Raw genomic sequence first — 16,585 nt, 5'->3', positions numbered from 1 at the left:
CTTTAAAAAGTCCCTTCCCACCCAAACCATTCCCTGATTCTGTGATTCCATCATTCAGGAGACAGCAGGGCTGCACACCAGGAAAACCATCCTGAATTATTTGTGCACAACCTGCTGATTTTTGAATTATTTCCACCAAAACACAGCTCAGTGTCCTGGACTGGCAGTGCAGGAAAGCATGAGGGGAAAGGAATATAATATCTTTATTAGAATTACTCTAAACAATACATTTTAATCATTTCTTTGTGAAATATCCCAAATTTTGAGGCCCAAAGTTGTAAATTTTCTCTCCCAAAAAAAAACCCTTTTTGGGGACTTTTCCATGGAAATGCATCATTTTATCCCTGAGTACTTTTGGGGTTAAATTTGCGGATCATTGTTTAAAGGATTTAGGTGAGAATTCTTTTAGGTGAGATTTATTTTCCTAGGACCAAAATTCAGCAAAATTCCCTCATTTAACCAATTCCCAAGGAAGTTGCTGCTCCTGGTTGTTGCCAGGGAAGACAGGAAAAGGAAAATGATTTTATTAGAATGACTCTAAACAATAAATTTTAATCATTTTTCTGTGAAATATCCCTAATTTTGAGGCCCAAAGTTCTAAATTTTCTCTCCCATCCAACTCTAAACAATACATTTTTATAATTTCTTTGTGAAATATCCGTAATTTTGAGGTCCAAAGATGTAATTTTTCTCTCCCCCAAAAAAAACCCCTTTTGGGGACTTTTCCATGGAAATGCATCATTTAATCCCCTGAGTACTTTTGGGGTTAAATTTGTGGATATTGCTGGATCATTTCTTGAAAGATTTAGGTGACATTTCTTTTCTTAGAATCAAAATTCAGCAAAATTCCCACATTTAACCAATTCCCAAGGAGTTGCTGGTCCTGATTGTAAACAGGGAAGAGAGAAAAAGGAAAATGATTTTATTAGAATGACTCTAAACAACGCACTTTAATCATTTTTCTCTGAAATTTTGGGATATTTTGACATTTAAGGCAGTCAGAACCCTGCAGGTCCCCATGGTTGGTCAGCCAGGAAACAGCTGAGCCTGATGTCAAAATTCAGGAAATTTCTGCCATCCTCATCCTGGTGGGGAAAAAAAATAGAAAATAGGAATTATTGCTAGAGATGGAGCAGCCTGCCCTGGCTGGTGATGTGAAACACCCTTGGCCATCCTGCTGCTTCTGCTGGGGGAAAACCACAGCCAGGCCACGTGGGGGGTGGTGGAAATCATTGAGAATAAAAAGGAAATAAGGAATAATCGAGCGTTTGAGGATAAAAAGGAGATAAAGAATAATCGAGCCTTTGAGGATAAAAAGGAAATTTTCTTCAGTGGGAGTTGGGGAATTCAGCTTGTGTGGTTGTGTTCTGCGGGGTTTGGTGTTGTGTGAGGCTGCAAAAGTGAAAAGGGGAGGAGAATGCAAATGGCGGCTTTGAGTTTTGGCTGTGTTATCTGTATTTCCCATCCCATTTGTGATTTATAGAAATCCCCTTTTTTATGTGTATTTTTTGGAGCACTGAAGAGCCTGATCGGGGTGTGAATTCCATCCAGTCAGGGTCAAATCCCCAGACAAATCCCACCAAACTCTTTTCCTCCTTTGCTCAGCAGGAGAAACGTTGGAGCGGTTCTTTCCCAAGGAACCTCCCCTGCGGCTGGGAGGAATTGTGTGACCTGGCCATGGCGGCCAGGGAGGGGAGGAGGAGGAGGAGAAGCAGGAGAAAGAGAGGGAGGAAGAGGAGGAGGAGAAGGACAGAAGGAGAAGAAGGAGAAGAAAGGAGAGGGAGAGAGATAGAGGAGGAGGAAAAGGTGAAGGGGGAGAAGGAGGAAGAGGAGGAGGAGATGAAGGAGGAAAAGGAGAAGGAGATGGAAGAGGAGGAAGGAGATGGAGGAGGGGGAGGAGGAGAAGGAGAGGGAGGAGGGAGGAAGAAAGAGAGGAGGGAGAAGAAGGAGAAAGAGGAAAAGGAGAGGGAGGAAGGAGAGGGAGAAAGAGGAGGAGGAGGAAAAGGAGGATGAAGAGAGGGAGGAGAAGGAGGAGATGGAGGAAGAGGGAAAGGAGATGGGGGAGAAGGAGGAAGAAGAGGAGAAGGAGAGGGAAGAGGAAGAAGGAGAAGGAGGGGGAGAAGGAGGAAGAGGAGAAGGAAGGAGAGGGAGAAAGAGAAGGAGGAGATGGAGGAAGAGGAAAAGGAGAGGGAGGAGGAGGGAGGAGGACAAGGGGAAGGAGAAGGAGAAGGAGAAGGAGGAGATGGAGGAGGAGGAAAAGGGAAGGAGATGGAGAAGAAGGGGGAGAAGGAGAAGAAGGAGGAGTAGGAGGAGAGTGAGAAGGAAAAGGAGGAGATGAATAGGAGGGAGGAGGAAAGAGAATGAGAGGGAGAAGGAAAAGGAGAGGGAGAGGGAGGAGGAGAAGGAAAAGGAGAAGGAGAAGGAGGAGATGAAGGAGAAGGAGCAGAAGAAAGAAAAAGAGGAGAAAGAGAGGGGGAAGAAGAAGGTGGTGGTGGTTGTTGTTGTTGTTGTTGTTGCTCCACTTCTCCCCACGAATCTCCTTCCCCTCGCCATGGTGCCAGCAGGCCTGGGGGCTGGGATCCCACTGGGAATGTCACCTTTGTCATTTCTGGGATCCCACTGGGAATGTCACCTTTGTCATTTCTGGGATCCCACTGGGAATGTCACCCCTGCAGGAGATGAGGATGTGTCATTTCTGTGACAAACACCACCCTGACAACATTTACACCTCCTGCCCCAGAGCCTCTTCCTCACCCAGGCAAAATGTCTTTATTTAACAGTACCCAAAATCCATCCAGAGGGTGCTGGATTTATTTGTGGATTTATCTGTGGATTTATTTGTGGATTGATTTGTGGATTTATTCGTGGATTTATTCATGGATTTATTAATGGATTTATTTATTTGTGGATTTCTTTCCCTGACAATCTCCCCTGGAACCCTCCCACGCCCCTCACAGCAGCACTCGGAGGGGAAGGAGGGAGCCCAAACCCTCTGAGCTGCCACCAACGCCGCAAATGGAAGCGGTTCCATCCGCACCCCCATTCCCAAACCCAAATCCCACACCGGGAGCGGTGCAGACGGACAGATGGACGCCGTTTCCAGAGGAACTTTGAAATTTAAAATGCAGCAGGAGATCTTTAAGGAGCAGGAGCAGATGGCTTTGCTGTTGGCACCTATGGGCACAGATTAATGTCATTGGCTGCCTTTTCACCACTTCCATCTTTATCCTCCTGTTTGTTCCTGCAGAAATGAACCTTGGCTGTCTGTCTGTCTGTCTGTCTGTCTGTCTGCAGACAGAAAGCCTGGGATGGTTTCTGATGATTGCTGCCCTCTCAGAGCAAGGCAGGTAAAATAATTTGCCATAAAGTGAATAACAGGGTGAGTGCCTTCACCCTATAGCATGGAAAAAATATCATTTAAACCCACAGTAATTGCTTGCCTTTTGTTTTATTGTTGGAGTTTCTTAAATAATTTAATTAAATTTAAAAATTAGATATTTATTTTTAGTACTGAGGTTAAAAAATCCAATTTTTTTCCCCTCCCCAACCCCTAAAGCAGTGCAGTGTCAGTGTAATCCTCATTGCCATCAGATGTTGGAGTTTCTTCAGTGACTATTTATTGTTGGAGTTTCTTAAGTAATTTCATTAAATTTAAATGCAGACATTTATTTTTAGTGCTGAGGTAAAAAAATCTGATTTTTTTCCCCTTCCCAGCAGTGCAGTGTCAGTGTAATCCTCATTGCCATCAGATGCTGGAGTTTCTTAAATAACTATTTATTGTTGGAGTTTCTTAAGTAACCATTTAAATGCAGACATTTATTTTTAGTGCTAAGGTAAAAAAAATCTGATTTTTTTTTTTCCCTTCCCAGCCCCTAAAGCAGCGCAGTGTCAGTGTAATCCTCATTGCCATCAGATGCTGGAGTTTCTTAAGAAATTATTTATTGCTGGAGTTTCTTAAGTAACTATTTAAATGCAGACATGTAACTATTCAAATGCAGACAATTATTTTTAGTGCAAAGGTAAAAAATCTGATTTTTTTCCCTTTCCCAGCAGCGCAGTGTCAGTGTAACCCTCATTGCCATCGGGATTTTTCCAAGTGATGAGCTGTGGGATACTGAAGGGCTTCATGCAGATAATTGGGAATAACTTTACTCCACTGGGATACTGAAGGGCTTCATGCAGATAATTGGGAATAACTTCACTCCACTGGGATACTGAGGGGCTTCATGCAGATAATTGGGAATAACTTCACTCCAGGCTGAAGGGGAGAAGCGCCCCAGGCAGCCAGAGCTGTGCCCCGTTTGGCTTTGTGGCACCGAGAGAAAGCAGAAATGGTCCCAAAATCCAAAATGCCCCTCGGTTTCTCACAGGGAACGGTGGTGAGCTGAGCTGGGCCGTGCCCCGTGCCAGGAATGCTCTCTGAGCGTGCCCTGGCACCCAGCACGGGGAGCGGGCTGGGGCAGAGTCACTTCTTGCCCTCAGAAATCACAGGGAAGGCTCTGCAGCGTGAAATTGGGTGAGCTGGGTCGGTTCCAGGAGAAGCAAACTCGCTCCTGCACACCTGGGCCTGGCTGCCACCTTTGATTTCACGGCACGATCCAGCCAAAGTGGGTGGGGAAAAGCAGAAATTGCAGAAATTGCCCTGACTTTGTGCCAGCTCTGTGCCCCAAATCCTGCTCCCTGCTCTGCCCAGCCTCTGGGAACATTCCCTGGTTTTCCTTAGGGAGCAGCAGCTGCGTTTGGGTTGAGGAAGGATTTCATGGGTTTATTCCAGCAGCTCCGTTCGCTGAACCTGGAACAAACATTTCCAGGTGGAGTTTGAGCACCAGGATCCAGAGGATCCAGAGGTTCTCAGGGGTCTGGGGGGATGGAAAATAAATTTTTAGGGTCTCGAGGAAATCTACTGTGCTGGTAGAAACAGGAGGTGCTCAGTGTGTGAAAAATGCGTGTATTTTATGATTGGCTTTTGGCAAATATTCAAATGAATATTATGTGTGTTGTGTTGGAAAGTGATGCTGGATTCATTCTCTTAAGTAGTAAGTAGTGGTAAATAGAGTTTTAGGTTATAAAAAATGTTAAAATAGATACTGTGCTATGTAGGATACTTTTTTTAAAGAGACAGCAGCCACAGGACACCTGAATCTTTCAGAGAAAAAGAATTTATTGCTCTCTTATCAGCAGAAATGAACTTCTTCCCACCTCAAAGGCGCTGTCAGGATTCAGAGGAAGAAGCTGAGGATGAGCAGACAGAATCCTGTGTTTGAATGGAATTGATGCATCGTGGATGAGGTGTATGAATATGCAACAGGCTGTTGTTTTTAAGGGTTAATCCTCTGTTAATGTGTGTCCTTTTTCAGGCTTATTTTGCCCAGAAAAGTTACCCAGACATCCGTAACTCTTTGTCTCTATTGTCCTAATTCGAATTATCCAAATTATTATTACTCTAATTGTACTCCTATTTTTGTAACCATTTTATTACTATGAAACTTTGAAAATTGTCAAACCAAGCGATTGTTGCTTTTCACAAGTGGAAGCCGGAGCTGTGTGCAGAACAACCCCAAACCCGATCCCATTCTCCAGGACACGCAGCCTGGAAGGTTTTGCCCTTTGAGACGCAATTCCCGATTTTTTTTTTTATTTATTTTTTTTTCCCTAATGAACATTGAGCTCCATCAAAGGCCGGGGATGGAGGACAAAGAGCGGCTCATGAGGCCGTGCCCCGAGGCACAGCAGCGATTTCCAGCCGTGGCATAGCTCCCTTCCCTGGAGCCTGAGGGGGAAAGCTCCCTCCTTCCCTCTCTGAGCTGATGAGGATGTTTCCTGTTCGCTTCTCTGATCAAAGAATTGAATGTGTAAATAAACAGAGTGGGGAAAGATCGCCCAAGTAAATTGGTTTAAATCTTCCCAAATAGCAGCCAAATGTCTGTGTATAAAATAAAAGAGTTTTGGGGTTTGTTATCTCTCAGTGCTGTGAGGGCTGAAACTGGAACTCTGTGGTGTATTTATAATTTGAGTTACTGCTCTTGCTTTGTAACAAAAGTGAGGATTTGCTAAAAGAATGATTTGGAGTGGGGGAAATCTCCACATTCCATCTCTCCTTTGGCTTTCATCCCTCGGAGGATGAACTTTGTCTGTAAGCTCCCTTCCCACAACACCTGAGTGGCAAAACCAGGCCAAGAGGAGTCGATCTCTTCCTAAAGGAGCATTGATCTCTTCCTTCTCCTGGGTTTGATCTCTTCCTTCTCCTGGGTTTGATCTCTTCCTTCTCTTGGGTTTGATCTCTTCCTTCTCTTGGGTTTGATCTCTTCCTTCTCTTGGGTTTCCCAGGGCTGAATCACTGAGATCAGTCTGGCTGCCAGGCCTCCTCCTGCCCTTTTCCTTGTTGCTCCTGGAGCTGTTTTTGTGTGGGGCACATCCCACGAACAGAGAGCCTTTTGTTCCCGTCGATGTCACGACTTGCTCTGGTCCTTGGGCAAGAGCATGAAAGGAATCTTTTCATCCCCCTGGGTTCATTTTTAATAGGGAGCAGCATCATCAGGAGGCGGAGGTGACCTTTCATCTCGGGAGCTGCGAGGGGGGGAAGAAAATATGGAGATCATTTTTGGGGTGCTGGCAGAGGGAGCTGCCCTGGGCAGCCCATTCTGAGTTTAACAGCAAAGTTTGTGACAGCTTTTCCATCAGGAAATTCCCTCTGAATTCCAACCTGTTCTCCAGCTCAGCCTCTTCATGATTTCAAAGTTCACAGGATCATTTTTGGGGTGCTGGCAGAGGGAGCTGCCTCAGGGAGAGTGAATCTCTTTTTCTGTCTTATCAGGAATTATTGTAGGGATTTTTCTCCTGTTCTCCAGCTCAGCCTCTTCATGATTTCAAAGTTCACAGGATCATTTTTGGGTTGCTGGCAGAGGGAGCTGCCCCCAGGCACAAATGCTGCCTCAGGGAGAGTGAATCTCTTTTTCTGTCTTATCAGGAATTATTGTAGGGATTTTTCTCCTGTTCTTCAGATCGGCCTCTTCATGATTTTAAAGTTCACTTCAAAACTTCCCAAGTTTTGAAGGATCCCAGGATTGTTTAGGCTGGAAAGGATTTTTGGGATCCTCACCTTGTCCCCAGCCCAGAGCTGTGAGTGTTGTTCCTTGGACACCTCCAAAGCTCCCTGGGCAGCCCATTCTGATGTTTTGCAGCTTTTCCATCAGGAAATTCCCTCTGAATTCCAACCTGTTCTCCAGCTCAGCCTCTTCATGATTTTACAGTTCACAGGATCATTTTTGGGGTGCTGGCAGAGGGAGCTGCCCTGGGCAGCCCATTCTCAGTTTTACAGCAAAGTTTTGCAGCTTTTCCATCAGGAAATTCCCTCTGAATTCCAACCTGGAGCTCCCCTGGCACAGCTTGGGGCAGTTTCCTCCTGTCTTGCCCTTCACTGGAGCTGTGGTTGCACCTTGAGGTGCTCTGAGGTCTCTTCCTGAACGCTTCAGGCTCTGCAACTCCACCAAAACCAAACAGATCCTCTAACAAAGGAAAAACAGCAGGAAAAAAGGAATTTTGGGAACATCTTTTCCTAGTGGGAGGTGTATCAGAGCAAAGTAGGGGAGGAATTGTCAGGAGAATTTGAAATTTAGGAGTAGGTTTGTGAAAACTTGCAGTGGCAGGAGGCAAAACCTTGGGATTGGGGTAGGCATGAAAACAGGAACTCCTTTTCATAAAGTTGTAGCTCAATCTTCTCATTTTCAAGGCTTTTTGTAAAGAAGGGAAGTTCAACTCTTATCGGAATAAAAGTGGGGTCCTTGTTTTATTTTCCCTTTCATCAAGTAAAGACTTTTACCTGCAGCTTTTCCAGGCAGGTGTTGGAACTCCTGGAATCAATTCCTCCGATCCGTGCGGTCAAACAATGGATTTAACTCTGCTGTAGACAAAAAATACTCACAAATAAATATAAAAATAAAAATAAATCTGAAGTACATGTCCAGCCAAACACAAGGAGTCCCTTGAGTAACCTGAGCCTGTAAATGCAAATATTTCCCAACTGCTGCTGCCTTTTCCTGGTTGATAACTCTGCAAAACCTTGGGATTGGGGCAGGCACGAAAACAGGAACTCCTTTTTCATAAAGTTGTAACTTAATCTTCTCATTTTCAAGGCTTTTTGTAAAGAAGGGAAGTTCAACTCTTATCAGAATAAAAGTGGGGTTCTTATTTTATTTTCCCTTTCCATTAAGAAAAGTCTTTTACCCCCAGCTTTTCCAGGCAGGTGTTGGAACTCCCTGGAATCAATTTCTTGGATCCATGTGGCCAAACAATGATTTAACTCTGCTGTAGACAATAAATACTCACAAATAAATATAAAAATAAAAATAAATCTGAAGTACATGTCCAGCCAAACACAAGGAGTCCCTTGAGTAACCTGAGCCTGTAAATGCAAATATTTCCCAACTGCTGCTGCCTTTTCTCCCTCATTGATAACTGAAGGTTTATCCTGCTCTTCCTGCAAGTTATTGCTGAATTTCAGTTTGAGAAATTAAGGGAATTTAATCAATTTGGCAAATTATGATGATGTTTAAAAAAAACCCACATTAAAGCCATAGCATGGTTTTGTCTTGTATTCCCAAAATTTCCTTTTGCAGAGGGAAGGAGGTGTCTGGGAAGGACTGAGAGGTGATAAGGGAGAAGTGAAACTTTTCCTTGTGATTCCCAGTATTTTCTGCTCACAGAAATCGACCTCCTTTTTCCTGTTAGATCAGTTCTGCTCCATAGTTTGGCAAAAGAAAATGCTGAATTGGTTTAAAACACTTCTCAGGAAATTGCTGCTTGAGAATTTAATCTTTCTGCAGCTCCTCTTCATTCAGCTGCACTCGTAACAAGATTTAGGATTTATGTGTATTTATATCTAACGGGTTCATTTGTGCTTCAGTCATTGTGCTGCAAATTCCAAGGATTACAATTCCTGCTCCTTAATCCTGCTGGGCTGTGGAGAAAACCCCTGCTCTCCAAATAATGGGGCTTTTTTTCTAAAAAATCTGTGTAGAACAAAGCTGTTGATGAAACCACTTTTTCCCTTTGAGGTGTGATTTGAAATATAATTCAGGAGAGGTTTTTCCAGTCTGGGGTTTGTTTCATTCCAGAATTGCAAGTGCTAGTGTATTCCAATATTCTCTAATTCCGCTCTCACAGGAATATTATTGATTTTACTTTGATATCCAAAGGAATGGTGAGGCTTTGGATGGTGGTGACTGCCACAGAGATTTGGAATACAACATTGCTTAATTCTTGGAGAGTTTTAAGGACCAACCACAAAACCCAAGAGCAGAATGAACCCACGCTGGACAATGACGTGGATTATCACCACTCACCGGCTTCTCCTGAGACATAAATCCCTTTCCTCTTCATTTTTCCTTCTTTATCCTTCAGGAATGCTCCAGACCAGCTCTATTTCCCTAACTCTGACAGATTTTCTCTCAGAGCTTCCCAGGAGTGTCGCTCTCATCGACACCCAAACCTGTTATAAACCTCCGCAGGAGCACAAGACACCGGCTATTTATTTAGAATTTTTTTATTTTTTTATGATTTCAGGGTGCTTTCTGATGCTTAGGCAAGAAATGAAATCTTGGTTGTGCCTTCCCTGTGATTACAGCTCTGGAAGATCCATGGCTGTGTGGGAATTTAAATAACTGGGATAACGTATCGGTGATGTTTTTGCCTGATGTCTGGGTGAAATGAGGAGGAGGATTCCATCTTATCAGAAGGCTAATTAATTACTTTATTTTACCATATTATTCTATACTGTATTACATTACATCTAAACTGAATTGTTTTTTCTTTCTCTGAGGTTCAGAGAATGTGAATCCCAGAAATTTCTTGGGAAGTTGTGCCTTGCTTTTCTCTGTGGAGAGAAATGTGGTGACAATAACGTGCGGGCCGGGAATGAGAGACACATCCACCTTCATGAGACAACTGAAATCCACCTAGAGAAGGATTTATCCATCAGATTCCCACTGATTTTAATGCAGATGGAGGACAAAAATATCCCTTGGGAATTTTTTCATGCCCCATGTTCCATCCTGATGATCATTTCCACCAACAGCCAGAAGGTCGCGGTTACAGTTGCAATGAGACAAAAGTGAAATATTGCACCAAAGTGCTGCTTGCAGCTCTGAATTCTCCTTTTTTAAAATTTTTCTTGCCAGCCCTTTGAATGGAAGATATAAATGTCCCTTGGGAATATTTTCATTGTCCCCATGGTCGCCTGTCTTCCTAAAACCCCCGAGTTCCAGCCAGCCACAAGCTCGCGGTCGCGGTTACGGTCGCGATGAGGCAAAAGCAAAATATTCCTCCAAAGTGCTGCTTGCAGCTCTGAATTCTCCTTTTTTTGTAATTTTTTTTGCCAGCCCTTTGTATGGAGGACCTAAATATCCCTCGGAAATATTTTCATTGTCCTCTGTCTTCCTAAAAGCCCTGAGTTCCATCTTGATGATCATTTCTCCCAACAACCAGAAGGTTGCGGTCGCGGTTAAGGTCGCGATGAGACAAAAGCAAAATATTCCACCAAAGTGCTGCTTGCAGCTACTGAATTCCCCTTTTTAAAATTTTTTCTTGCCATATGGAAGATCTAAATGTCCCTTAGGAATATTTTCATTGTCCCCATGGTCCCCTGTCGTCTTAAAAGCGCCGAGTTCCATCCAGACAGAAGGTCGCGGTTGCGGTTACGGTTGCGATAAGACAAAAGTGAAATAATCCTCCAAAGTGCTGCTTGCAGCTCTGAATTTTCCTTTTTTAAATTTTTTCTTGCCATCCCTTCAGATGGAAGATAAAAATATCCCTTGGGAATATTTTCATTGTCCTCTGTCTTCCTAAAACCCCCGAGTTCCATCTTGATGATCATTTCCACCAACAACCAGGAGGTCGCGGTTGCGGTCGCGATGAGACAAAAGCAAAATATTCCACCAAAGTGCTGCTTGCAGCCACTGAATTCTTCTTTTTTATTAAATTTTCCTTGCCAGCCCTTCAGGTGGAGGACATAAATGTCCCTTGGGAATATTTTCATTGTCCCCATGCTCCCCTCTCTTCCTAAAACCTCCAAGTTCCATCCAGCCAGAAGGTTGCGGTTACGGTCGCGATGAGACAAAAGCGAAATATTCCACCAAAGGGCTGCTTGCAGCTACTGAATTGTTACGTTTTATTTTCCTTGCCAGCCCTTCAGATGGAGGACCTAAATATCCCTCGGAAATATTTTCATTGTCATTTTTCTTCCTAAAAGCCCTGAGTTCCATCTTGATGATCATTTCCACCAACAACCAGGAGGTCGCGGTTGCGGTTACGGTCGCAATGAGACAAAAGCAAAATATTCCACCAAAGTGCTGCTTGCAGCCACTGAATTCTTATGTTTTATTTTCCTTGCCAGCCCTTCAGATGGAAGATATAAATATCCCTTGGGATTTTTTTTATTGTCCCCATGGTCCCCTGTCTTCCTAAAAGCGCCGAGTTCCATCCAGCCAGAAGGTCACGGTTGTGGTTATGGTCGTGATGAGACAAAACCAAAATATTCCACCGAAGTGCTGCTTGCAGCTACTGAATTCTTATGTTTTATTTTCCTTGCCAGCCCTTCAGATGGAAGATATAAATATCCCTTGGGAATATTTTCATTGTCATTTTTCTTCCTAAAACCCCTGAGTTCCAACCCGCTGATCATTTCTCCCAACAGCCTTCACGGTTACAGTTGTGATGAGACAAAAGCGAAATATTCCACCAAAGTTCTTCTTTCAGCTCCTGAATTCTCCTTTTCGTTTCCTTTTTCGTGCCAGCCGTTCCACCCCATGGTGAACCTGGAGTGCTCGCGGGATTTCCGGCCGTTCCTGTGCGCGCTGTACGCGCCGGTGTGCATGGAGTACGGGCGGGTGACGCTGCCCTGCCGCCGCCTGTGCCAGCGCGCCCACAGCGAGTGCTCCAAGCTCATGGAGATGTTCGGGGTCTCCTGGCCTGAGGATATGGAGTGCACCAGGTGAGAAAAACACTTTTTAAATTTTTTTGATTTCAGGATAAAATTACTCCCATCCAGGAGTTTTATGGCCCATTAAAACCAGGTGTTTTTAACGTTTTCCGTCACACGCGGCGATGTTTTCCTTCCCATTTGCCAGCAGCCTTTCCTGAGGTGGGAAGTGAGTTCCTATTCCTGCCCAGGGGATCAGCTGAAAACTGGCTGGGCTTGATGAGGGGGAAATCTCAAAGCTGTTAGCAGAGCATGTGCCCCTTGCTGAGCTGCAAACAGCTGTGCTCAGCTTTACGCTGCACAAATAAATTCATAGAAAAATGATCCAGTTCCAAGCTGTTTGAGACAGAGCGTGCATGAAATTAAAAACAGGATCTTCGTGCTTTATTGGTTTTTGTGACTCCAACAGTAAATGAAACTGAGGAGCAGGAACAGGAAGAAACAGTTTCCAGTTGGATTGGAGAGAATGAAAAACAATTTGAATTATTTTAGTTAAATAAATCAGAGGATGTTTCTAAGTTACTGGGATTGCTCCACCCTCTCCTTCAAAACTCCAACAGTCCTGAACCTCCAGTCAGAGCTTTATTTACACAAATATCTCCATCATCATTCCATTTATTAATGCTGGTATCAACTACACAAAAATCTTCATCATCATTCCATTTATTAATGCTGGTGTCAACTACACAAATATTATCATCATAACTCCATCTATTAAAACTGGTGGCAGTGCTAGTTGGAATTTTGGTGTCACCACCTCACTGCCCTGTCTGATGGCAGCAAGTGCAGCTGCTTAGGAAAGAGTTTAAAATGTTTTTTAAATCCTGCTGCTGTGGGTTTGAACTCAGATTTCCTGGGATGGATTTTGCATCCTTACCTTCTGGTTGAAGTTCAAATTGGCTCCTCACCTGTTTTATTTTTAAACTTATTTTATAGTTTTAACGTTGCTCTGTGGGATGAGTTTGTGACTAAATAGTGCAGAATTTGATGGATTCCCCATTTTTTGGATTGTCTGGTTTCGCTCCAGTTGGTTTGCCTGAAGTCACCCCTAGAAATCCTGATTCTGGTATCAGGAATGGTGTGGCCAGCAGGAGCAGGGGGATCATCCTTGCCCTGTGCACCTGGAGTGCTGTGTCCAGTTCTGGCCCCTCAAGGACCTCGAGGACCTGGAGCGTGTCCAGAGGGGACAACGAGGCTGGAGAGGGGCTGGGAACACAAACCCTGTGAGGAACCCTGAGGGAGCTGGGGGTGCTCAGCCTGGAGAAGAGGAGACTCAGGGGTGACCTTACCACCCTGTGCAGCTCCTGAAAGGTGCCTGTGCTCAGGTGGGGTTGGGCTCTTTCTCCAGGAACTGACAGAACACGAGGAGAGTCTCAAGCTGTGCCAAGGGAAATATGGGTTGGATATTGGGAAAAAGTTTTTTACTGAAACAATGATGGAGTTCTGGAATGTTCTGCCCGGGGAGGTGGTGGAGTCACCATCCCTGGGTGTGTTTAACAAGGCCTGGATGTGGCACTGGGCGCCAGGGTTCAGTTGAGGTGTTGGGGCATGGTTGGACTCAGTGGTCCTTAAGATCTCTTCCAACCCGGTGACTCTGTGAGTTCTGTGTGCAGTGAGGCTCCCAGTCCTTGTAAACTCTGAGTAGACTCCTTGTAAACTCCTCTTTTCAGGTTCCCGGACTGCGACGAGCCCTACCCTCGCCTAGTTGACCTCAACCTGGCGGGCGAGCCCACGGAGGAGGCGCCGATGGCCGTGCAGAGGGATTACGGCTTCTGGTGTCCCCGGGAGCTGAAAATCGACCCCGAGCTGGGCTACTCCTTCCTCAGGGTGCGGGACTGCTCCCCTCCCTGCCCCAACATGTACTTCCGCCGCGAGGAGCTCTCCTTCGCCCGCTACTTCATCGGCGTCATCTCCATCGTCTGCCTCTCGGCCACCCTGTTCACCTTCCTCACCTTCCTCATCGACGTCACGCGCTTCCGCTACCCGGAGCGCCCCATCATCTTCTACGCCGTCTGCTACATGATGGTGTCCCTCATCTTCTTCATCGGCTTCCTGCTGGAGGACCGCGTGGCCTGCAACGCCTCCAGCCCCTCGCAGTACAAGGCCTCCACGGTGACGCAGGGCTCGCACAACAAGGCCTGCACCATGCTCTTCATGGTGCTCTACTTCTTCACCATGGCCGGCAGCGTCTGGTGGGTCATCCTCACCATCACCTGGTTCCTGGCCGCCGTGCCCAAGTGGGGCAGCGAGGCCATCGAGAAGAAGGCGCTGCTGTTCCACGCCAGCGCCTGGGGCATCCCGGGCACGCTCACCATCATCCTGCTGGCCATGAACAAGATCGAGGGCGACAACATCAGCGGCGTGTGCTTCGTGGGGCTCTACGACGTGGACGCGCTGCGCTACTTCGTGCTGGCGCCCCTGTGCCTCTACGTGGTGGTGGGGGTGTCCCTGCTGCTGGCCGGGATCATCTCCCTCAACCGCGTGCGCATCGAGATCCCGCTGGAGAAGGAGAACCAGGACAAGCTGGTCAAGTTCATGATCCGCATCGGCGTCTTCAGCGTGCTCTACCTCGTGCCCCTGCTGGTGGTCATCGGCTGCTACTTCTACGAGCAGGCCTACCGGGGCGTGTGGGAGACCACGTGGATCCAGGAGCGCTGCCGCGAGTACCACATCCCCTGTCCCTTCCAGGTGAGCAGCGCCGCCCGGCTCCATGCCCAACCTTCCTTCCATCATCCTTTTGTGGCTTTCCGTTGTCCTTTTTTGGCTTTCCATCCTTTTTTGGCTTTCTGTTGTCCTTTTTTGGTTTTCCACCATCGCTTTTGGTTTTCCGTTGTTCTTTTTTGGCTTTCCGTTGTCCTTTTTTGCATTTTCACACCTGAAATGTGTCCTGAGAACAAAGAGAAGGTACAAGAGTTGGGTTTGCTTGAGGGATTCTTGGTGTGCTCCCCCTCTGGAAGGGATGGAGGTGGTGGGCACGATGATGGTGGTGGGGACGATGATGGTGGATTTGGAACAGTGGAATGTGAGCCATGGGCTGGTTCCAGAGCCCTTTTGGGGCTCTTTCCACTCAAAGCAGATGCTGGTGGACATGGTGTCCATGTGCATGCAAAGGTATCCCGAGAACAAAGGGAATGTAGAAAATTTGGGTTTGCTTGGGGGAAAATGGATTCTTTGTGTGCTCCCCCTCTGGAAGGGGTGGAGGTTGTGGGCACGATGATGGTGGTGTCCACGATGATGGTGGTGGGCACGATGATGGTGGTGTCCATGATGATGGTGGTGGGCACGATGATGGTGGTGTCCACGATGATGGTGGTGGGCACGATGATGGTGGTGTCCACGATGATGGTGGTGTCCACGATGATGGTGGTGTCTATGATGATGGTGGTGGGCACAATGATGGTGGTGTCCATGATGATGGTGGTGGGCACGATGATGGTGGTGTCCATGATGATGATGGTGGTGTCCACGATGATGGTGGTGTCCATGATGATGGTGGTGGGCACGATGATGGTGGTGGGCACGATGATGGTGGTGTCCATGATGATGGTGGTGTCCACGATGAGGGTGGTGTCCACGATGATGGTGGTGTCCACGATGATGGTGGTGTCCATGATGATGATGGTGGTGTCCACGATGATGGTGGTGTCCATGATGATGGTGGTGTCCACGATGATGGTGGTGTCCACGATGATGGTGGTGTCCACGATGAGGGTGGTGTCCATGATGATGGTGGTGTCCATGATGATGGTGGTGTCCACGATGATGGTGGTGTCCACGATGATGGTGGTGTCCATGATGATGGTGGATTTGGAGCAGTGGAATCACTTGGGGCGTGAGCCCTGGGCTGGCTCCAGGGACCTTTGGGGCTCTCTGCACTCCGAGCCGACGCCGAGGGCGGATTTTCCCTCCTCTGCCTGGGGTTCTCACAGGTACACTCAGGTTTCTCACAGGTGCTGCTCATCCAAAGGTGCTGTGTGAAATTATTGCTGTGGAAGTTGAAACGGGTGGAAGTGGAGAGTTCCTCACTGAGTTCCTCGTTGAGTTCCTCACTGAGTTCCTCGTTGAGTTCCTCGTTGAGTTCCTCACTGAGTTCCTCGTTGAGTTCCTCGCTCAAAGCTCTGCTGTTCCTGTTCAAAATTTTAAAAAATTGTTGGGATTCAAATTATTGGGATAATTCTTTATTGGGTGTTGCTGGGAAATCAGAATTTCCATCAACTCTTGGTGATTTTTCCTGGAGTTTTTGGGTTGCGTGGCTCCGACTGAAGATGTAAAGATGTTTTTTCAAACCAGCCTCAGGACCAGGGTTCGATGAGTTTACTTTTGGTCGTTGGAAGTTTTTATAGTAAAGAATTTTGAGGTTTGAACTGATTTTTGTCATTTTTGTTCGTCTGTAGCAGTTTTGGGGGTTTTTGATGGCCTGGAGGTTTTCCATCTCCTCCATCCGTATAAAATCTGATTTAAAGCATCTCCTGAAGAAAACCAGAGCTTGCAGCCCATCAGCTTTGGGGGTTTTTTTTCCAAGAAACTGAGATTGATCTGCTGGGTTTAATTGAGTTATCACAGGAACAGAAGCCTCTGAGAGCCCTGAGATCAAACTCTGCACTGCTTTAT

The 16,585-nt window shown here is 46.2% G+C and overlaps 1 protein-coding gene across 3 annotated transcripts in view; it reads left to right on the top strand.

The window, feature by feature from the left end:
* FZD3 (frizzled class receptor 3) overlaps positions 1-16,585 on the top strand; it is a 74,979-nt gene that overhangs the window by 35,211 nt on the left and 23,183 nt on the right. For 2 of the 3 annotated variants that reach the window (XM_058801640.1, XM_058801641.1), the window contains 2 exons: positions 11,790-11,986; positions 13,645-14,662. In XM_058801640.1, coding sequence (XP_058657623.1) covers positions 11,790-11,986; positions 13,645-14,662 — 1,215 coding nt within the window. The remainder of the gene's footprint in view (positions 1-11,789; positions 11,987-13,644; positions 14,663-16,585) is intronic. The other variant, XM_058801642.1, reaches the window with a different exon arrangement.

The sequence above is a fragment of the Ammospiza caudacuta genome, chromosome 3 (genome assembly GCF_027887145.1).
Source record: "Ammospiza caudacuta isolate bAmmCau1 chromosome 3, bAmmCau1.pri, whole genome shotgun sequence".
Lineage (NCBI taxonomy): Eukaryota > Metazoa > Chordata > Aves > Passeriformes > Passerellidae > Ammospiza > Ammospiza caudacuta.
This window is presented reverse-complemented; position numbering and strand designations above follow the sequence as displayed.